Below are 23945 nucleotides of genomic sequence, written 5' to 3'. Positions count from 1 at the left end.
ATATTTGGGGTTTTGCAAAATGAGTTTATATTTAAATTAGCTGGTGATCTCCCATCCTCACATATTAATTGGACCATTTGGAATCTAATTAACGATAAAATGAGACACCAACAAACACTATTGTTTGGGGTCTGCTAATATTTCCATCTGAAGATGGAATGGAGATGGCCAAGAACCACTGAAAAATGCTGTTTCATCTCCCATTCAGTGGTCTGAGCAAGCAAGGAGTTGTGATAGTAGCAGTCCCTGTCCACTCTCTGACATTAGTACCACCTAGCGTGATATTTTATACACATCATGTTTCCTGCTACTTCAGCACTTCCCAATACTTTGTTACTATACCATCTTATCTGTCTTCTTCTCAACTCTGTTATAACACTCATTATAAGTGCTGGATATTATATTCGTGCCTCTTGGTATCTGTCTCTTCCTCCTTCAAAAAAAGACTATTGTCATTTTAAATCCCAGTTTAAAACTTTTTTTCATTCTCTTCTTCTGAACACTACTTGTTCTAAAGATTTGTCATATCTTCCTTTTGTAAGCGCTGCATATTGCCTTTACTGGGGACGGCCTTCACACATGCTGACTTGTTTATTTTGATTGTTGATTACAGTTAGTTATTGTATTTATGCTGTGCTCTTCTATTGCCATTACCCAACACATAGGGGCAAAGAGCTACAGAAATACATACCATGCAATGTAAATTATGTATGCAAAATGGTATTGTGTTACAGATGAGGAGTTCTTATAGATATATTGCTACTAAATATGCACTCCTTTAAACCTAAAAGTTTGCTTTTTTTTAGGTGGCCTAAAAGTTTTTAAAGGTGACCTAAAAGTTTCTCCTGGCGGTAGCAAATTTTTATCTTTTTTCTTAGTTATGAACTTCTGCTTTAAAATAATGATAAGGTAAACACAAGTAATCCCACTCTCCAGAAGAGTATAAATTGGCTTTCCACTGCTCCTTCCACTGTACTGACAAGAGTTAATGTCATCTGCATCAGTGGAGAACTTTGAACTGTGGATGAACTTGTAGCACAAACAGATCTCCCTCGTGTTAAGGAATATGGTTTTGATGCATACTGTGTTTAAAGACCTAAGGATATTCAGGATCAAGGAACTTCTTCTTCTTCATTCAAATCCTTCCTTAAGACTTATTATATCTGTGATTACTACAGAATGTATCATTATTAATCAGTTTTCAATAACTTGTTAATTGAACCATCTAGATCTGCAGATGCCTAAATTAAGTAACCACAGAACTTCACTGATGTCGCCTTTGTCCTTGCCCTCTCCATCTATTCCCTTCTGTGTCTTATCCCCACATACCCTCTCACATGTAAAATTAGATTGCGATTAGCTCTTTGAGGTAAGGACCTTGGGTGAAAACTCCCACTGACTTGTGTGGAGCCAGGATTTCACCCCTTGTTTTTAAAATTATTTAGAACACTTTTGGGTGCTATAAAATAATCATAATTAATTAGTAGGGCTGATATGGCAAACAAGCTCTTGAACCACAACTTTTCTTAGTGGCGACATTTTCCAGTGGATATAACTAATGCAAGAGCTTCCTAATACCAGGTAAAGAGGCAAAGATAGTGAATGGGGGGCATTTGAAAGTGTAGAAGAAAATTATCTAAACATTCTAACAACTATGTTACATTAGCTGTAGAAAATTTAGCATTGAATGAATGAAGCCAGGAAGCCACAATGAAGAGCTCAAATGTGAGCTAATAGTAAAACAAAATAATCACTTTTTAATGGTTTTCTTGCAAGAAATACAATATTTATAAGTTACAGGAATTTAAGAAATGTTGGTTTCAGTTGTGTTAGCTATCTAGCGCTAATGAATTTCTGTAGTTTTGGCTAAGGCTTGTTTCTTATTTGATTTGTGAGAAGTGCCTTTTTAAACTCAACATCTTTGATAATTTTTTGAATAATATAATGGATTTACTGTAGATGAAAGTTCTATTTCTATTTTATGAGTTTCTGTATATGACAATATTGTTTTCTGTGGTGTTTTTAGTAAAATGTATTATACCATGCTGCAGTTTTGTCATGAAAATGTATATATGTAACAATTTTCTTCTTTAGGAATACAATATCAAAAAGAAGTGTTAATGTAACTGAAACATCACTGATATTCACAGACCTAGAAAATAACAATGAATACAAAATTTATATAACAACAAGTACCAGATTTGGGGATGGAAACATAAAAAGTAGCATTATAAGCTTCAGAACTTCTGAAGGAGGTAAGTTTATGTATCGTAATAAATCATATAAAAAATCTATAGTTGCATCCATAAGTTTGTGTCAACCTTATTTAAACATATAAAATAACTTAGGTGAAAGCTGCCATTTGATTGGCTATCTAAGAACGTTTGAATGTCTGATGTCTCTTCATCAAACAGAGCACTACATTTCCCTGCAAGACATTTAAATTTAAAAGGCTTTTTATATTGCTTTTTCTCATGAAGTAAAAAGAGGGGAATTTGGTTTTATTGCTCTTTGTTCTATCAAGCTGTGAAATAAGGTCCTGAGAAGGAAAACCTTCACAGTTTTAGTGTGTCTCTCACAAACACAGGTGTAAAGTGGTTGTAGTCGGAAAGCAGTTTTATAAACATGGCATTGTGGGATTCCAAATTGATTTGATCCCAATGAATTTCATATACTTCAGAAGTGAAAGGTCTTTTTTTTCTAGGAGGCAACACTGTACGCTCAACTTTGAAATTCAAGCTAGTTCCTTTCTGGCTCTGATGTCACCAACAATAACAATTTTGCCACTGAAACTTAGGTCCCATCCTTCAATTAACTGTGTGCATGTATCTCTGCACCTTTGTAGAGCCTCACTGGCCCAATTGTGGCTCTGAATAAGCACATGGCTTTGTCTTCACATAGTCATTTGTAGGATCGGTATCTTAGTCAATAATTCTGTGAATGATGGTGTGATCTATAATAGAATCCAACTCACAGTTCCCTAGCTGTATTGGCTCTGCAATGCTAATGATAGTAAAAAGTGTGAAAAACTTATTTTAGTTAATGAAACAAGCATAAAGGACTCTGTATACACATGAAACACGTTTGTTAAGAAGATTGCATGCATACATAATGCTTTGTGCACATGTATGAATTGGGATTTATATTTGCATAAAACAGTAAGTACATGCACTTACAAATCTCAAGTTTCACAGGTTCACTGAGTCCATAAACTTGGATTTGTGCATGCAAATGTATGCATGTCTTTGACTCTCTCTGAAAAATGAATGTCTTTGAAAATCAGGGCTTTCAAAGTGTATGGTAGCCATTAGTTCAATTGTACCTTTTCCACCTCCTCCAGAAACAGGATCTGATATTCAATAATTTCATAAATACATTTGATTTAATACAGGATTTTTTTCAAATCAATGAAGTCTAAATTTGGGTAATAAAAAGCACAAAACCTTATGTTACATAAGCTAAATCTTAATATTATTCCAGCACCAAGTGATCCACCAAAAGATGTCATGTACAGAAACCTCACTGCATCATCAATAATGGTTTTCTGGTCCCCTCCTCAAAGGCCTAATGGGATTATACAATATTATTCAGTTTATTACAAAAATAATTCAGGAATTTTTATGCAGGTAAGTTTCTTTTTATATCATTTTTGTAGATTTTAGTTCCGAGAAATTCATTTACTTTTCTTTGAATCTTTAATGTATCAGAAAAGATTAAACCAACTGTACAGTAAATGTCATATTCTTCTTTCACTCCCACCTCATCACAAGATAATTTTGATTTTTAGCATATGTGATACAGCATGGCCAGAGGGCAGCAGGAGAGTGTTAGATGGGACCCTTATTCTCTGTAGAGGGAAGAAAGTTTGCTATAGATTAATTAAAGCACCTGAAGCCAGTCACCTTATAAAAACCCACTGCTTCAATCAGACAAGAGGAGGAGTTGAGGCAGAGTGGTTTGGTGTTGGAGCAGACAGCAGTTTGGAGGGAAGCAGAGGAGAGTTTGGAAAAGTGCTGCGGTGGGCTAAGAAGACCAAGACCCTAGGTAAAGGGACACCTGGTTTGTGCAGAGGGAGGGCAGGAAGCCCCACAAGTTGAAGGGCAGGAGAGGGCAGTAGCCCAGGGGAAGGAACCTCTAGTTCAAGTGGTTTACTGCTATCCCTGGGGCCCTTGGGCTGGGACCCGGAGTAGGGGGCGGGTCCGGGTCCCTCCCTCTCCACTCCTCTCCCCTCCTCTAGGACACTAGTGGGGCAGTTAATACCCCAGTTCAGGGGCAAGAAATGGTGCCCTGAAACACCCCCCCCCAAAAAAATGGAAAGCGTGAGACCCATCATAGTAGTGCCAGCAATTTGCCACACATATTATTAAATGGATCAGTGCATTAGCCTAACCCTCACCTCGAAATTATATTTGTGGTATCCTGCAATTTCAAAATTCCTGTGCATCTCAAGGAGCATTTATGCTATTAAGCATGAGGAGACTAATGCATACAAAAAAAGAGTAAATTTCATGCAGAATAAATGATCCAGTGTTCTAGGCTGCAAAGTGAAATTATATGTGCCTAGTGAAATGATATGCTTGTACATATATGTTTTTAATGTATTTTTTGTGCAATAATGAAAATCAGAAGATAGTGTTGCCATAGGGAAGGATAGAATACTGCCTCATGTTCTGTTACTCTTTAGTAAATGTCTCTGCAGAAAACAGGTTTTCTTTCTAACATAATTATAACATTATTTTAAAACACAGAAGACAAATAGGTTTAGTCTACTGCAGGGATCGGCAATCTTTGGCACGCAGCCCACCATGGTAAGCCCCCTGGCAGGCCAGGCCAGTTTGTTTACCTGCCGCGTCCGCAGATTCGGCCGATTGCAGCTCCCACTGGCTGCGGTTTGCCCCTCCAGGACAATGGGGGCTGTGGGAAGTGGCGCAGGCTGAGGGATGTGCTGGCCACTGCTTCCCACAGCCCCCATTGGCCTGGAGCGGCGAACCGCAGCCAGTGACAGCTGCAATCGGCCGAACCTGCAGACGCGGCAGGTAAACAAACAGGCCTGGCCTGTCAGGGGGCTTACCCTGGGAGGCCACATGCCAAAAGTTGCCGGTCCCTAGTCTACTGTATTAAAGCATGGGAGAAATTCATTTGTTTATCTGTTATGAATCTGGGCATTAGGATGTCGTTTATTGTGTAGGTACTTCTCATGCTCATCTTAACATTATGCATGATATATATTAACTAGGGCTGTTGTTTAATTGCAGTTAACTCATGCAATTAACTCAAAAAATTTATTGCAATTAAAAAAATCACAATTGCACTGTTAAACAATAGAATACAAATTGAAATTTATTAAATATTTTTTATATTTTTCTACATTTTAGATCTATTTCAATTACAACACAGAATACAAAGTGTACAGTGCTCACTTTATTTTTATTACAAATATTTGCACTGTAAAAATGATAAAAGAAATAGTATTTTTCAGTTCACCTCATGCAATCTCTTTATCATGAAGGTGCAACTTAGAAACGTATTTTTTTTGTTACATAACTGTACTCAAAAACAAAACAATGTAAAACTTAAGAGCCTACAAGTCCACCCAGTCCTTCTTGTTCAGCCAATCGCTAAGAGAAACAAGTTTGTTTACATTTATGGGAGATAATGCTGCCCACTTCTTAATTACAATGTGCCCTGTAAGTGAGAACAGGTCTTCACATGGTCGCAAGATATTTATGTGCCAGACGCTCTAAAGATTCATATGCCTTTTCATGCTTCAGCCATCATTCCAGAGGACATGCTTCCATGCTGATGACGCTTGTTAAAAAAATAATGCGTTAATTAAATTTGTGACTGAACTCCTTGGGGGAGAATTGTATGTCTCCTGCTCTGTTTTACCTGCATTCTGCCATATATTTCATGTTACAGCAGTCTTGGAGGATGACCCAGCACATGTTGTTTGTTTTAAGAACACATTTACTGCAAATTTGACAAAATACAAAGAAGATACCAATGTGAAATTTCTAAAGATGGCTATAGCACTCAACCCAAGGTTTAAGAATCTGAAGTGCCTTCCAAAAGCTGAGAGGGATGGGGTGTGGAGTGTGCTTTCAGAAGTTTTAAAAGAGCAACACTCTGATGAAGAAACTACAGAACCCAAACCACCAAAAAAGAAAATCAACCTTCTGCTGGTGGCATCTGACTCAGATGATGAAAATGAACATGCATCAGTCTGCGCTGCTTTGGATTGTTATTGAGCAGAACCCGTCATCTGCATGGACACATGTCCCCTGGAATGGTGGGTGAAGCATCAAGGGACATATGAATCTTTAGCGCATCTGGCATATAAATATCTTGCGAAGCCAGCTACAACAGTGCCATACAAACGCCTGTTCTCACTTTCAGGTGACATTGTAAACAAGAAGCAGGCAGCATTATCTTCTGCAAACGTAAACAGACTTGTTTGTCTGAGCGGTTGGCTGAACAAGAAGTAGGACTGAGTGGACTTGTAGGCTGTAAAGTTTTACTTATTTTATTTTTGAATGCGGGGTTTTTTTGTACATCATTCTACATTTGTAAGTTCAACTTTCATGATAAAGAGATTGCACTAGAGTACCTGTATTAGATGAATTGAAAAATACTATTTATTTTGTTTTTTACAATGCAAATATATGTAATAAAAATAAATATAAACTGTACACTTTGTATTCTGTGTTGTAATAGAAATCAATATGTTTGACAATGTAGAAAACATCCAAAAATATTTAAATAAATGGTATTCTATTATTGTTTAATAGCGCAATTAATCGGGATTAATTTTTTTAATCGTGTGATTGATCACTATTAATTTTTTTAATTGCTTGACAGCCCTAATATTAACTATATTTTATTTATTTATTTATTTATTTATTTGTATAACCATAGTGCTGAGTAGCTCTATTCATGAACCAGGATATGAATTTTTAATTGTTTATATCCATGTCATTCAAGAATGTATATAATTTATTTGTTCTTTATATGCAAATATAATAAAAAATATAATTTTCCTTAACAAATTTTGGTTAAAAGTTTTGTGTTTGTAGAAGAAAAAGAAGAAATGTAAAGTTGTGAAGACAGCAAAGTACAAAATATGAAATCTGATGTATGTGGCATAATTTTACAGTTAGTGCTTACTGGATTTAGGTATTTATTTTCCTGAAGATATATGTTTACATGTCACTCTGCAAATGTAGGCCCTGCTCCTGCAATCTGCTCTGTGCTGGCCAATCATCGCACTCATGCGGACCCCATTTAAATTTGTGGGGTTCTGTATGAGTGTAAGATTTTGCCCTCATAGATCTGATTGCAGAATGGGAGCCATAGAAAAGACTCATTTCATGCCCCAAGGAACTCACAATGTAATAATTAGCATGTGAGTTAGCTAGAAGCACGTTGGTCGCACAGTCTGATAGGAGTAAAATTAGACCTAGTAGTTGGGTTTGAGTTTATGGGTGCATGCCTATCTGAAATATGACTGTAAGCATACACATCAAATCATCCCCTCTGCTTCTCTTATTTGCTAGTCCTGTGAGCAGGCCACGGTATGCATAAGTGTCTTATTCTCTTTGAGAACAGGGTGAATTGGGTGATGGCACAATGTAAACCTATGACCTCAGAGAACCCAGACTTCAAATTGGCATTTAATGTCAGTTACAGCCCTCAATTTGAAGGACTGTTTAACCTTTTCATCTTGAAAAAGTTTGTTTTTAAATGTTTTTTAATCTAAGTTACTTTTTTCCTTTGCACATTTTGCATGTCCATGTTTCATTTTTTCACAGTGGTGCTTACTGCATGCCCAGTGTATGCTTCTAACTGATCATAACTTCTAATGTGGTTCGCTAAAAGTTCATACCTTGATGCAGCTATTTTTCTGAATCCATTTTATCCTATGATAATCAGTACCAGTTCAGATTCTGTACATCCTTTTTACTTCTGTAGCAACAGCTTTCATGAATTTTTACATAATAAAAATTCAGAAATAAAACACAAACACACAATGAGAGATGTCATTCCACCATATAATTTCTACATCCTACAATTTTAGGAACTTTGTTGGTTGCTTCAGATATTCTTTACATGGCACCTTGTGCTAGAAAAAGAAATCTATCCATATACTTTATTCTACAAACCATCGCTTCTGTGGTTGAAAACAAGTACACATCGCTATTTATTGATTCTCGTCTACAAAAAGTCGGCAATGTTTTGTCACTAGCTCTAACTTTTTACTTCTACTTTGGTTAACAGTAATTGCTAAAAGTTTGTAATGCCCTTATCTCCATATTTGATCATTGATTTAGAAGCAAGCCACAATGAAGATAAAGATGGTGTATTAATTTTTCTTTTGCTAAAGATACTTTTTGTTTAAATGATTCAAAAGCTAAGCCAGAGAGTTTAGAAGCCCAGATAACTTGGGTTTTTCACTTTCTTTACCTTGAAAATTGATCTTACACCTTCACAATTACCTGCCTTTACCAGTTAGGAAACTTCATGTATGTTTTTTGAAATGAACTGAATGCCTGTCCTGTTTTACCAAATTCTGTATTTCTTTAATCAGAGCTGGCAATAGCTTTCTTAGGGCAGACCTGCAAAACAGTTTTTTTTACCTCCAAAATATTACCTATTCCTGCACACCAGTGTCACATATGCACAGAGCTGACCTGAGATTTGCAGGGAGGATTAGAGAGATGATTATTTGGAATATACCTCAGATTTAACTAACTAGTTTTCATAAGTGTGTGCTGGGGTAGGGAAATCTTTGGTCTCAGTTTCCTACCACAGAAATGGTGCTCAGCTGCTTGTTCCTTTCAACCCTAGTGACCAGTTTAGACTTACAAGGAAAAGAACTAGAAACCCAGAGCCAGATTGTCAGATGGCATAAATGGACAGAGCTACACTGATGGAAGTGAAGCTATGCCAGTATACACCAGCAGAGGATCTGACCCATGCTTCTGTCTTAATGAAAGTTGAGATTCTCCTTTACATGTGTAGCTCCTCTTACAGCTAGGAGTCCTGTGGCTGTCAGCTTTATCAGGTCCAAAGCTCAGCTCTGCCTTAATATATTGGTTATTTACAGATAAACTTTATGTAATGATGTTTTAGCTGAGTTTAAATCTTTTTCTCTTAAGGTGAATGACCTAACCAAACCTCTTTTTCCATATTTATATTAGTCATTTACAGTTATTTTGAGTAACTTAAATGCATTTTAACTGAAGTTTTAAAAGGCATACTATTCCCTTGATTTCATTTAAACTAAATTATTTTTAAAAACAATTGTTAGAGCCTCCTTTAAATAGTATATCATGCATTTTAAAAATTCCTTAATAAAAAAATTATCTGCTCCTCGCTGATGTTTATATGGATCTTTTGGGTGGGCCTGACAGCAACAACAACAAACACGCTGAGGCCCACTCCTCTGCCCTGCCCCTCTTTTCTGTTTCTCCAGGAACTCTCCTGCCTCCTCTCTCTCTGTATCACTTCCAGCTTGGCTGCTGCTGTTACTGGTAAACACTCTTTTTGCAGGCCCTGGGGAAAGAGTATCCACAAAACAGTGAAGCCCCCACATCCAGTAAAGCACTTATGTATGTGCTTAACTACAAGCATTTGAGTGGTTCCATTGAAATAATGAACTACTGTTATATACTCAAAGTAAACAAATTTTAAAAATAGAGGAAAATAAAAGAATATTTTTCAGTATCGTAATTAGTGAGGGTCACTAGTAACAAGAGTAGGCACAAAACTTTCAAGTGAATATGTCATTTTAACTAATTCATCCAGACACTTCTATCCACATAATTGAAATTTTAGTGCTATCCTTTTTATTTCTTTGAGATTGCCTCTTGATGTTCAGTGATCATAACCTTGAGAGAGTGAGGGTGTGGAGTAGCATTGTTGGTAACATTGTTTCTTGCCATTCTCTCTTTCTTGGAATAGCATTATGGCTTCCTATGGTTTACCAGGTGTTTATTGTTCACTACGCATACAGCCATACACAAAGTGAAAAAGAGCCTGGAGATAGGGAGGGTTTGTCTTTACTGCAGTGTTTGCTCGAGGTATAACTTGAATGTTGTCCTTAACCCAATGAGCATCCGTGTACAAAAATCTCTACCCCGAATTAAGCGTGTTTTACAGTCAAGCCAGCTAGTCCACAAGGGGGTGTGGGTTGACACCTGAGTGCTGCTGAACCTTGAACTAGTAACTCAGATGCTGGGACTCCCCCAGTGAGTTCCCAAAATTTCCAGTCCAGGTTATTTGTTGTCTATCCACCCCGCCTTCAGAACAGGGGTTATCTGCAGCCAACATAAATACCCCATTTCAACATTCAGACCCCTGCTTTGCCTGGGGCTCTCCTCATCTTTAGTGTTTGTTCTAGCTCTGCTATGAAATCCCTGAAGCCACTGTACCACCGGGCACAGCACCAGAACTCCAAGTCTGGGGAGACCTCAACAAGCTCGCTGCACTACAACCACTTCAACTGCATGTTCTCCAGTGCCCCAAGTATGGAACCCATTTACACCCTGGAGAGATCAAAGATCCCTGGGGAAGTTGACTGAGGATGGAGGACTTTTAGGATGACCCAGAGCCAGGACTCTCACCTGCCACAACGATCTTAGGTGAGGTGGAGCCTGATGGTCACCAGTAGATGCCACAGCCACTCCAACTCACCCAGGACTCCAGAGAGGAAACAGAGAAACAGATCAGGGAGAAATGGGACAGGGAGAAAACGGCAGATGAGCCAGTGTTGTCTCAGCCAGGTGAGGACTCAATTCGCCATTGTGGTTATGGTTGGGGAGAAATGCCATAAGGGGCCCATCATTGCCTGTATAGGACCAGTCTCTACTGGGGGATGTGTAGGAGAGGGCAGGCAAATGCCAATTATAGTTTCCCTTCTAGACATGGAAACGACCATTTCCACTTCCCCCTTCCCTCTGAGGCATTTAGAGGGTGTGCTTCAGCTACTGGTGCCTCTGCATTCCTTGATGGGCATGGTAAACCATCACTCCACCCCTGGGTACCCATTAATAGAGATTTATTGTAAAACACACTGCTGTATGTGCACAAACCAAGCATTATTAATACAAGTATACAAATGCCTGTGAAGGCAGGATTGGCGATGAGTGCAAGCAGTTGCTGAGTGCATATATAGTAGTGTGCACTCTCTCAAGCTGGAACTAGAGTTCCAGCATTCAAGGAGACAGTCCATACCACTGTTCCCAGGATACGTAAAGCACTTATATTGTTGATATGGTCAGGAAACCTGGAAGTTAGCAAAGGGGAGATGGAGCCAAGTGAAGGGAGGCCTTGAGATAAAGGTTTCCACTTAAACCTTGCTTGCGATGCACAAAATTAAAGGGAAGATATTTTCCGGGTTTTTTTTTACCATGGACAGAAGGTTTAAGTACTCTTTCTCCGCTTTACAGGCCCATCTGCACAAGTACATATCACCCACCCTTGCAGAAGGTTATTGACCGTCAGTACTGGGCTACTGAATCAGAAAGCAGAAGGAAGAAAACCAGGGACAGCCTGCTGATGGAGATGCATAAGGACTTTGGAAGGTGTCACTGCCTTTTCTAACTTCAGAGGCGGAAATGCTGGAGCAGGAGTGGCAATTCCAGGCTGCAGCTGAAAGGATGCTGAAGAAAAGAGCACATGATGACATCGCCCATGACCATGCCATGGAAGAGCAAGACACCCAACAGCAGTGTGAGGAGAGTCGGAAGCAAATGGTCATGTTTCTGAGCATTATGGCCAGCAGGTGCCAGAACAACCTGGCCCCTGTACCAGCCCAGGTTCAGCACCAGACTCATCCTACAGCCACACGCTCTCCTCCATGATCCCACAAGCTGCAGCCAGCAACCTCAGGATGGGGCGGGGTTCGTCAGTTCCTGTAGGAAAGCGCCCATGGTTAGGTTTACCTTCATCACCCCACCCCCGTGCAACAATGGTGGAGTGATGACCATGTGCACTCTCCATACATGTGACGCGGCACAGTGCCGCTTGTGTGCATGACACTTGGCTTAAAGCAGCAGGACTGCTAGTGTGATTTATTTTGAATAAAATCTTTCTTTGTTGAATCCTTTGTTTCTGTGAGTGCTTTGGCCGCACTAGAGAGGGAGGGGAACTTAACACAGTTTTATTCCAGCATCACCATCGCAGTAAATGCACTTTAAGAGAAATCTTTCCTGTGGGAACACTGACATAGACTAGCTGCCTCTGCTGCTCTTACCCAGCAAGGGGAACTAGGAACTGGACGGGAGGAAAGGATTGGGCCCCTGGAGCTGCCATCTCTAGCCTCACACCAGCTGCCTCTGCCACTGTAAACCCAGCATGGAGACTAGGAGAGCTGGTTTAGAAGAAGCCATGGATTCGACCCATTGTTCAAGAGTTGGATCCAGGGCTTTCCAACAGAATGCAGACAATCAACATGTGTGGAAGTGAGGTGTTGCAGTAAGCTTCCAGGTGAACACTACTTGCACCCATATGACTAGGAGGTACAAAAAATGTTTTCCTGAAATACATCATGGAAGTTTGGAAGGAACAGCTTGGAATAATGCAGTGCTAAGAACCAAGGGACATGCCCCCAGAAGGCAAACTCCTTTGCTTGAGTCAGTACTGCAACCATGTGAACACAAAAAGAACAAGGAGTACTTTTGGCACCTTAAAGACTAACAAATTTATTTGGGCATAAGCTTTTGTGGGCTAAAACCCACTTCATCGGATGCATGCAGTGGAAAATACAGTAGGAAGATATATATACACACAGAGAACATGAAAAAATGGGTGTTGCTATACCAATTCTAATGAGACTAATCAATTAAGGTGGGCTCTTATCAGCAGGAGAAAAAAAGCTTTTGTAGTGATAATCATAATGGCCCATTTCAAACAGTTGACAAGAAGGTGTGAGTAACAATAGGGGGAAAATTAGCATGGGGAAATAGTTTTTAGTTTGTTTAATGACTCATTCACTCCCAGACTTTATTCAAGCCTAATTTAATGGTGTCCAGTTTGCAAATTAATTCCAGTTCTGCAGTTTCTCGTTGAAGTCTGTTTTTTTGAAGTTTTTTGGTTGAAGAATTGCGACTTTTAGATCTGTAATTGAGTGTCCATGCAGGTTGAAGTGTTCTCTGACTGGTTTTTGAATGTTATAATTCTTGACGTCTGATTTGTGTCCATTTATTCTTGTGCATAGAGACTGTCCGGTTTGGCCAATGTACATGGCAGAGGGGCATTGCTGGCACATGATGGTATATGTGCAGGTGAACAAACCCTTGATGGTGTGGCTGATGTGATTAGGTCCTATGATGGTGTCCCTTGAATAGATATGTGGACAGAGTTGGCAATGGGCTTTGTTGCAAGAATAGGTTCCTTGGTTAGTGTTTTTGTTGTGTGGTGTGTGGTTGCTGGTGAGTATTTGCTTCAGGTTGGGGGGCTGTCTGTAAGCAAGGACTGGCCTGTCTCCCAAGATCTGTGAGAGTGAGGGATCGTCCTTCAGGATAGGTTGTAGATCCTTGATGATACGCTGGAGAGGTTTTAGTTGGGGGCTGAAGGTGACGGCTAGTGATGTTCTGTTACTTTCTTGTTCGGCCTGTCCTGTAGAAGGTGACTTCTGGCTCCTCTTCTGGCTCTGTCGATCTGTTTCTTCACTTCAGTAGGTGGGTACTGTAGTTTTAAGAATGCTTGATAGAGATCCTGTAGGTGTTTGTCTCTGTCTGAGGGATTGGAGCAAATGTTGTTGTATCTTAGAGCTTGGCTGTAGACAATGGATCATGTGATGTGGTTTGGATGAAAGCTGGATGGCTGATGTAGCCTTTGTCGTGTGGCCTCAACCTAGGCTAACGCAAGTGGAGTACTTCATGTATTCTAACTGGAACTAATAATGAAGTGAAGACAAGCCCAGAGCAAGAGAGAATAGAAAGAAACTATACTAGCAAAGCAGTGCCACAACCTTATTCTTAAGATTAGAAGCTTTGTGATGTCTGTATATCACTGGTTATGACATTATGTAGCTGGAAATGCTTCCTGGGCCAAGAAGAATATTGTTTTCTGCACACGCTTTTATTGGTTGTGTGTACTGCTTACACTTATCTGCTCTTAATAATCTGATACTTTGCTATTCCAGAACTTCTTTGTGTGTTGACTAAGGAAGGAAGCAGAAGAAGAAATTTTTTCAGTTGTAGCTTCAGTTTGCCAAGAAGTCCTAAGCAGTTTGCTTTCATCTGCAGCCAGAATTAATTGTAAAATGTCCTATAATGATGAATCCCCAGAATACAATTAGTGCAAGTTACATTATTTTGCAGATTGCATCCCAGTAGCTCTTCGTGTCACCCTCATTATCTGTGCATGCTTTTCTAATATTTTGTCATGTCATGAGTAGTTATCTGCCCCTTGGCTGCCAGACTAAATGGTCTCCCTTCTAAATAGATAGACAAGGTGAATGAGGTGATCTGTTTTATTGGACTAACTTCTGTTGGTGAGAGAGACAAGCTTTCGATCCACAATGAGCTCTCTACAGCTTGAAAGCTTATCTCTCTCACCAACTGAAGGTCCAATAAAAGAGATCACCTCACCACCTTGTCTCTCTAATATCCTGGGACCAACACGGCTACAACTACACTCCCTTCAAAATAGGGTTTCAATGAACCACCAAATAGTGTTTTGTTATAGCTTTCAGGTAGGTTCACTACAGCATTCTATGTCCAAATGCAAAACTGTTGAGAAAATATAAAGATACATTTTTAAAGCTTTGCATGAGATTTATAGCTGGTGAACTATTAAATCCAGAAGTTAAAACTCTGTTCAGTACTTGGAAATTTTATCTTTAAAAGTCAGGGTATTAATTCCTGCCCTTTGTCTGATCCCCTGCATCAGAAACAAAGGGAATGGTGCTCTCATTCACAAGTGATTCACTATCTTTCTATAGCTGGACATCAGAAAATTTAATTTAAGTATGTTGTGCCTGATTCTCCATTGCCCTGAATCTTGTATAGTCATTTACACAAACTCAAAGTGAGATTCCCACTAGCATTAACTTTAATCAGCTACATCGGGGTTCTCAAACTGGGGGTTGTGACCCCTCAGGGGGTTGTGAGGTTATTACATGGGGGTCGTGAGCTGTCACCCTGCACCCCCAAACTCTGTTTTGCCTGCAGCATTTATTATAGTGTTAAATATAAAAAATGTGTTTTTAATATGTAAGGACAGGGGGTCGCACTCAGGCTTGCTGTGTTAAAAGTTTGAGAACTACTGAGCTACATTGAGGCAAAAGGCATTAACTTGTATCTACCCTCGGGAAAAGGTTTTGGTTAGGTCTGGATTGTTGCTGGGCAACTCTGACCTACCCTCGTCCTCTTTTCCTAATATAGACAAATTGCAAGTCAGGGTTCAGGTACATTAATGGGCTGGCATAGAGACATTTTTCTTGTTCCATTTGTCCTGCACCTATTCAATGTACCAGAAGAGGACTTTGTGTTCCAGTGCTGTCAATGTAGGATATTTCACTGTAATAACTTTGGGCTAAATTCAGCCTTCAGATATTCACATGCAAATCTTATTGAAGTCAGTGGAGTTTGGCCCTGTGTTATTCACAGAAGTAAAATAGTTTCACCAGCATGAAAGTAAAGAAATTAGTCAAATGTTAAATTAAATGTATGTGGATTATGACATAGGGGTAATAGACATTAAGATTATTTGTTGAAAAACTAAAAGCCTTCACAGGAGAAGTCACAGCCAAGTTGGTAAAGAATCACAGTGCCTCCTTTAGAAAATGGTATTGCCATTTTTTGCAGTTTCATAATGTTTCATCCTCAAATGTGCACGCACACAAAAAATCTCATTTTAGTAAATCAGCTAGTTCTGTAAATATATATTGCTAAAAAACAAAGAAACTTCTTCACTCCCCCCTTCTATCGCTGCCCCCAACCCCTTTTTTAACAAGACATAAACCCCAGTAAGTTAACTCTGATTTTAAGGAACTGTTGGTGCTTGTAGAGCCAAATACTGGAACTAAAAATCAGCCCAAATGGCTGGACTGTGCACTTAACAGGATATTGGGAAGAATCCTGGGGACATATCACAGCTGCCTCTAAAATATAAGGGCAGTGTTAGTCCAGATCACTAATGCACATGCTCACTGCTCTATAGAGAAGAGTGGCTGGTGGATATGCATAGTCATAGAATGGGACCTGTCCCTCTACCCTGAATACAAGGTAGAGTCACAGGAAGTCCTGGCAAAGCAGAGTCTGACTGCCACATGGGTGCATGTCCCCTAAATAGGGTCCCTAATTCCTGTACCACTGCAGAATTGCATGGTTCTCCTGGGTCATCTTCCTTTCAGTCACTGATGATTTGACCCATTGAGATTATTTGCATTTAATAGTTCTTACATAAAAAATTAATTTTTTCTCTTCTGTTTCCAAATTGGTACTGTTATAAGCAAAGTAATGTATGGGTTCCCTCTAGTGGGTAATGTAAAATTCAGTTATTGTAACAGTCTCTATCAGTTTGAATAAAGTGTTTGACATTAATACTGAAGAAAGTCAGGGACTTTAGTCCTGCTGGGGTATCTTTTTGTCAATAATTTGTAGTTGGTACACTTCCTGTTTTTTTCCCCCTTGATATGTGTAAGTACATTCACTCTACAGAATATTTTTTTCAAAAAAAAGAAATAGTGGATAAACAAAGCCAAGTTAGAAAGAGACTCAGCCATATAAATGTGTAATGTCTACATAAGAAACTAGATAGAAAAGATATAAACATGGCTCCATGTCTAGTTGGCAGCCAGTATCAAGTGGAGCACCCCAAGGGTCAGTCCTGGGGCCGGTTTTGTTCAATATCTTCATTAATGATCTGGAGGATGGCGTGGATTACACCCTCAGCAAGTTTGCAGATGACACTAAACTGGGAGGAGAGGTAGACATGCTGGAGGGTAGGGGTAGGATACAGAGGGCCCTAGACAAATTAGAGGATTGGGCCAAAAGAAATCTGACGAGGTTCAACAAAGACAAGTTCGGAGTCCTGCATTTAGGACAGAAGAATCCCATGCACTGCTACAGACCAGGGACCGAATGGCTCAGCAGCAGTTCTGCAGAAAAGGACCTAGGGGTTACAGTGGACGAGAAGCTGGATATGAGTCAACAGTGTGCCCTTGTTGCCAAGAAGGCCAATGGCATTTTGGGATGTATAAGTAGGGGCATTGCCAGCAGATCGAGGGACATGATTGTTCCCCTCTATTTGACATTGGTGAGGCCTCATCTGGAGTACTGTGTCCAGTTTTGTGCCCCACACTACAAGAAGGATGTGGAAAAACTGGAAAACGTCCAGCGGAGGGCAACAAAAATGATTAGGGGACTGGAACACATGACTTATGAGGAGGGGCTGAGGGAACTGGGATTGTTTAGTCTGCAGAAGAGAAGAATGAGGGCGGATTTGATAGCTGCTTTCAGCTACCTGAAAGGGGGTTCCAAAGAGGATGGATCTAGACTGTTCTCAGTGGTGGCAGATGACAGAACAAGGAGTAATGGTCTCAAGTTGTAGTGGGGGAGGTTTAGGTTGGATATTAGGGAAAAAAAATTTCACTAGGAGGGTGTTGAAGCACTGGAATGTGTTACCTAGGGTGGTGGTAGAATCTCCTTCCTTTGAAGTTTTTAAGGTCAGGCTTGACAAAGCCCTGGCTGGGATGATTTAGTTGGGGATTGGACCAGCTTTGAGCAGGGGGTTGGACTAGATGACCTCCTGATGGTCCCTTCCAACCCTCATATTCTATGATTCTATGATTTATTTGACTGCATTAAACAGGAATCAGTGTGGCTGACTTGAGCATTAGAGAATTGAAGTGTCTGTTTATGATTAGTAAATGGTCTGAGTTGTGTGGGTGGGTGGACGGATGGATGGATAGATAGAGAAAATGAAAGTAATAAAGAAATACTAATTTATTCGTAAAAGATGATACCCTTCTCCTTTCTTTTCCTTAGAATTTCACCAGGCAAGACATTGACAGTGGTGTTGACAATAAATCTCTGTCTGCAGTATTAGACAATTTGGCAAAATGCAGCTACTATACGGTGTGGTTAACTGCAGACACTGCCTTTGGAAATGGAAACAAGACCAGTGAGATAATGCACGTGTATACAGATCAAGATAGTATGTAAACATCTCTATTTTAAATTTTCAAATGTACGTCCAAGCTTTTCATTATGAAATAGTTCTAGAACTTTTAAATATTATTGCATTCTTTGGGATGAAAAGGTTAAAAAGAAGTACTACAGTGAATGCCATTTTAAAAAAACTGTTTACCATACTGTAGCATTTACCTTTGCACGGGTTTGATGGTATTCTCTATGCCTAGAATGGGGATAGATCATTCTCATGAACCTTAGCGTTAGTATCTGAAGGAAACCTCTTTGTGTCAACAGATTGAGCAGACTCCTAACTCCACGTTCCATTTTGAACCTGTCTCCATTATTTTCTCCACCTTAACTATCAGGATAACCATTCTCAATACAAAACCCTACAGTTTAGCCTCTCTTTGGCCCATCTAGTTTTCATGGCAGTTTGAGAGTAAGCTTAATTATCAAGCAACTAATCTTTAACCCTTCCTAAAGGACATTTTGATCTGCTGAATCTCTTCTTTTTGTAGTGTAGCATCAAAAGCAGTTTTTCTTCTCTGGGCACAAAGACTGAGAAAATCTATCACAAAGATTTTCTCACCTTAATAATTAACATTAACTACAAATTATGTATATATACATTCAAGATGCTTTGTTTTTTATATCAAAACATAGATGATCAAAGAAATGATTGTTTTATTTGTAGTCACGAAAATAATGTAATAAAATATTGAATACATAATGTTAGGGATTAAGTTGATCCAATAGCAACACTTTGTTTATTTTTGTTATTTATATCAAACTAACATATCTTTATTTTTTGCTTATTAATCCCTAGTTCCAGATGGCCCTGTTGAAAGTTTGACATATCAAAATGTTTCTTCAACTGCTATAAATGTAAGCTGGCTTCCACCATCCCAGCCAAATGGTATAGTCTTCTTCCTTGTTTCACTAAATTTATGGGATACACAAACAGACAGTGAGCTATTGTCTCTCATTACTTACAATACAAGTGTGCTTTTGGATAAGCTGGAGAAGTACACAGATTATATTCTGAAAATCATTCCAGCAACAGCAAAGGGATCTTCTAAAATGCACACTGTGAAACTGCACATCAAAACTGAAGAAGATGGTAGGTTGAGGATTTTTTTTATTGCCAAAAAATTTATTAAAAGCAAATAGCCTTCTAAAAATGCTTGATCATTAGATTGTTTTCTTATGAAATAATGTTACTGATCTACTTGTTAACTTTTTTGTTTGTCAAATTAACTAATAAAGCAACCCACAATAACTGTTGTCATGCAGATTTATTGTAGTGCTTCATTGAGACCATGAAGTAGAAGTTAGCATTGATAAGAGAACAAAGTTAATTGATATTTAAAGATATTTTCCACCATAAATCACCTTTTTGTGGGATAACTTAGGTTTTTTGGATTGTATGTTTTTTTTCTGTTTGTTTTCTCATTTCTTGTTATAGTCCCTGAATCTTCACCTGTAATCAGAACGTATAAGAATCTTTCATCTACCTCAGTTATGTTGTCCTGGGATCCTCCTCGCCAACCAAATGGTATCATAATAAGTTATGATTTAAAGTTATATGGACCAGAAAGGAATGATTCTTGGTCTACCTCCAATAATTCTATCATTCTAGAAGATCTTTTACCATTTACACTGTATAGTATTTTTGCTGCTGCAAGAACTATCAGAGGACTTGGTCCATATGCTACCTTTAACTTTTACACAGATGAGTCAGGTGAGTGATAAATAAAATCATATGATGCTCTTTGGAAATAAATTATGAAATAGAGGATCCCAGAGCTGGTGCAAAGATGTAGGGCTTCCATGTGGCTGATCCTATCTTGGTGGATCCCCTAAAATCTTTGGGGCATGGGGCCAGACACACCACTGCTTCTGTAGAAGGCAGGGAGACAAACCTGCAACATCTGGGGGACAAGTTTAGAGTGAATGCTGAGATTTCGTCCTTCGTCCACACTCTGCCTGTAGGTTTTACTGTAGGGGAGGACACACTCTGACCGAAGACTATTTAACTCTCACTACCATGGGCCTATATTAGTTTATTTCTCAAATTACACAAGAAAATAAATTTGAGGTGCCCAAGAATGGTGGCATTCAATGGCTCATAGGAGCCCCTTTTAAAAATTCTGCGACCAAATTGAAAGGAAGCGGGTGAGATTTCCCTGCCTTTGGCAGAGTTCACCCATTATAGTGCTAAATTATCTTTGCTAGAGATTAGTTTTAGCCTTGGGCTCATAAGAATACCTGATGATCAATTTCTTTTTGCCTTTGGAATGCATCATAATTTGCCAAGTGTCAATTATTTTTGGGGAAAAACAACCAACGACCCCCACCTCCACCCCACCCGGAAAATATTCCTTAAAAATACTTACAGACCCTTACAGGGTTTTTTTCACTCCTTGCTCTATTTCAGATTACATTGCACACTGCCATCCCACTCGCAATATATATATAATGCACAAAGTAGAGAGGGGAAATATGTGTATATATATTAGAAAGCTCTAATCTTCATTCTAGTAATCTTAGATGCTACTAGTAACAATAGTAGGTACTACATTTTAGGATACAGGTATGATACTTTGGTTGTGTACCTTTCAAACTAGACTGATTGAAGTGCTAGATAAGACTATAGTAAATAGTCTAGTGGCCCTTTGGGATGGAGTATGTGATCTAATGAGTCTTTTTCATACTCTCTAGAGCACTGGAGCAAATTGCCTAGGGAGGTTGTGGAATCTCCGTCATTGGAGGTTTTTAAGAACAGGTTAGACAAACACTTGATCTAGTTATACTTAGTCTGCCTCAGTGTAGGGGACTGGACTAGATGACCTATTGAGGTCCTTTCCAGTCCTATATTTCTATGATTCTATAAGAGCATCTACTCTGTTTTTTTGCCAAACATTTTAATACTTCCTTGGTTATGAAAATATGCTTTTGTTTAAATGACAAACAACATGAATAGATTATCCCATTCCTCACCCTTACTTTCTCCAACAACGTGAATCTTTGGTAAATAGAGTTTATAACAGGCAAATGGGACAAGAGTGAAGAGTTAGAATCATAGAATCATAGAATATCAGGGTTGGAAGGGACCCCAGAAGGTCATCTAGTCCAACCCCCTGCTCGAAGCAGGACCAATTCCCAGTTAAATCATCCCAGCCAGGGCTTTGTCAAGCCTGACCTTAAAAACCTCTAAGGAAGGAGATTCTACCACCTCCCTAGGTAACGCATTCCAGTGTTTCACAAACCCTCTTAGTGAAAAAGTTTTTCCTAATATCCAATCTAAACCTCCCCCACTGCAACTTGAGACCATTACTCCTCGTTCTGTCATCTGCTACCATTGAGAACAGTCTAGAGCCATCCTCTTTGGAACCCCCTTTCAGGTAGTTGAAAGCAGCTATCAAATCCGCCCTCATTCTTCTCTTCTGCAGGCTAAACGATCCCAGCTCCCTCAGCCTCTCCTCATAACTCATGTGTTCCAGTCCCCTAATCATTTTTGTTGCCCTTCGCTGGACTGTCTCCAATTTTTCCACATCCTTCTCGTAGTGTGGGGCCCAAAACTGGACACAGTACTCCAGATGAGGCCTCACCAATTTCGAATAGAGGGGAACGATCACGTCCCTCGATCTGCTCGCTATGCCCCTACTTATACATCCCAAAATGCCATTGGCCTTCTTGGCAACAAGGGCACACTGCTGACTCATATCCAGCTTCTCGTCCACTGTAACCCCTAGGTCCTTTTCCGCAGAACTGCTGCCTAGCCATTCGATCCCTAGTCTGTAGCTGTGCATTGGGTTCTTCCGTCCTAAGTGCAGGACCCTGCACTTATCCTTATTGAACCTCATCAGATTCCTTTTGGCCCAATCTTCCAATTTGTCTAGGTCCTTCTGTATCCTATCCCTCCCCTCCAGCGTATCTACCACTCCTCCCAGTTTAGTATCATCCACAACTTTGCTGAGAGTGCAATCCACACCATCCTCCAGATCATTTATGAAGATATTGAACAAAACCGGCCCCAGGACCGACCCTTGGGGCACTCCACTTGATACCGGCTGCCAACTAGACATGGAGCCATTGATCACTACCCATTGAGCCCGACAATCTAGCCAGCTTTCTACCCACCTTATAGTGCATTCATCCAGCCCATACTTCCTTAACTTGCTGACAAGAATACTATGGGAGACCGTGTCAAAAGCTTTGCTAAAGTCAAGAAACAATACATCCACTGCTTTCCCTTCATCCACAGAACCAGTAATCTCATCATAAAAGGCGATTAAATTAGTCAGGCATGACCTTCCCTTGGTGAATCCATGCTGGCTCTTCCTGATCACTTTCCTCTCATGCAAGTGCTTCAGGATTGATTCTTTGAGGACCTGCTCCATGATTTTTCCAGGGACTGAGGTGAGGCTGACTGGCCTGTAGTTCCCAGGATCCTCCTTCTTCCCTTTTTTAAAGATTGGCACTACATTAGCCTTTTTCCAGTCATCCGGGACTTCCCCGGTTCGCCACGAGTTTTCAAAGATAATGGCCAATGGCTCTGCAATCAGTTGTTGGGAGCTCTTTGTTAAAAGTATAACAGTACAATATTGGTTCGGTTAAGCTCAGACATGATCTTTTTCTCCTACAAAGTATTCATATTTGCCTAAAATTAACATTGTAAATTTGAACTAACGAGCATTTTCTCCCACAGTGCCATTAGCACCTCCTCAGGATTTGGCTATTTTCAACTATACTGCCTACTCTGTGTGGCTAAAATGGAGGCCAAGTCCCCAGCCAAATGGTGCTATTAAGAGCTATAGTTTTAAGATTCATGAAAACAAGAGTCAAACCATATTTTATCAGGTATGTTTATAATATTTAGTAGTGTTTTAAGTATCTGAAAAAATACATTTGATTTTTCTGGCTATCTGACTCATGTCGCAGAACCAAAATATGTAAGGCATTTTATATGCCTAGGTATGTCCTGCATTAATCAAAACTGTAGGAACTCATAACTTAGAGGAAGTGATTTTCTTTTCCCCCCTAATGTTCCTTCTTAAAAGACACTGATAAAAGATGTTATGGAAATGCATGTATATTGTGGGCTAAATCATATCCCTTAAGACACAGTCCACAGTGAGGGATTGTGTGGAGCTTCACACTCCTCCTCCCTCAGCTATATAATGTCTGTTGTGGGGGAAATGCACCTGTTATTTCTTTTTAGTGCACTAATCAGTTCCAACCAGGGATCTAGGCGCCTTTGTTCTATACCCTGCACATATGTGTAATTGAAAAGACAGTTCCTGCCCCAAGGCGTTTACAGTCTGCTATTATAACACATGAAGGAGTTCCCAGGATCCTGCAGGGTTGCGGGGGACATCATGTGGTCCTGATAGAATAGGGACAGAGCAGTTTCCACATCTGTGCACAGGGAATTCAGTTTTGCTTACCATTATGCAGGACAAGTGAAAGCTCCTCCATTGCACATCCTGAGGACAGGCCATACGGAATCCGACAGTAGGCAGACTCTGCATGACAGTAGACAGAGTTAAATGTGATAGAGACCAACAGTGGCACTCTGCTGAGATGTGTGTACCACACACGAAGCTTCTTTCACGTTGTCACAAGAAGAGTAGTGTATGCAAGAGAGCAGACTGTGCGGAGTGCAGCAGTGGGACAGGCAGACCAGTTCATGCAGAGGGAGATGGCAGCATGTAGTGGGTTAGCGGTGGTTCCTCCCCCTCTGGGTCAGTGGGGTCCGCCTCACTACGTCGCTGGGAGTCACCCACAATTAGGGAATTA

General features: G+C 39.9%; 1 protein-coding gene across 20 annotated transcripts in view; it reads left to right on the top strand.

Moving 5' to 3' along the window:
• The window catches only part of PTPRQ (protein tyrosine phosphatase receptor type Q), a 212930-nt gene that overhangs the window by 100140 nt on the left and 88845 nt on the right, over positions 1-23945 (top strand). For all 20 annotated transcript variants that reach the window (XR_012156732.1, XM_073327659.1, XM_073327658.1 and 17 more), the window contains 6 exons: positions 2095-2255; positions 3481-3626; positions 17997-18165; positions 18970-19263; positions 19609-19884; positions 22855-23006. Coding sequence is in view for 19 of the 20 variants with exons in the window: in XM_073327659.1 (XP_073183760.1) it covers positions 2095-2255; positions 3481-3626; positions 17997-18165; positions 18970-19263; positions 19609-19884; positions 22855-23006 (1198 nt within the window). In the remaining variant the exon portion in view is untranslated. The remainder of the gene's footprint in view (positions 1-2094; positions 2256-3480; positions 3627-17996; positions 18166-18969; positions 19264-19608; positions 19885-22854; positions 23007-23945) is intronic.

This window comes from Lepidochelys kempii, chromosome 1 (assembly GCF_965140265.1).
Source record: "Lepidochelys kempii isolate rLepKem1 chromosome 1, rLepKem1.hap2, whole genome shotgun sequence".
NCBI classification, from domain to species: Eukaryota; Metazoa; Chordata; order Testudines; family Cheloniidae; genus Lepidochelys; species Lepidochelys kempii.
Note: the sequence above shows the minus strand (reverse complement) of the source record. Positions and strands in the feature narration are given on the sequence as shown.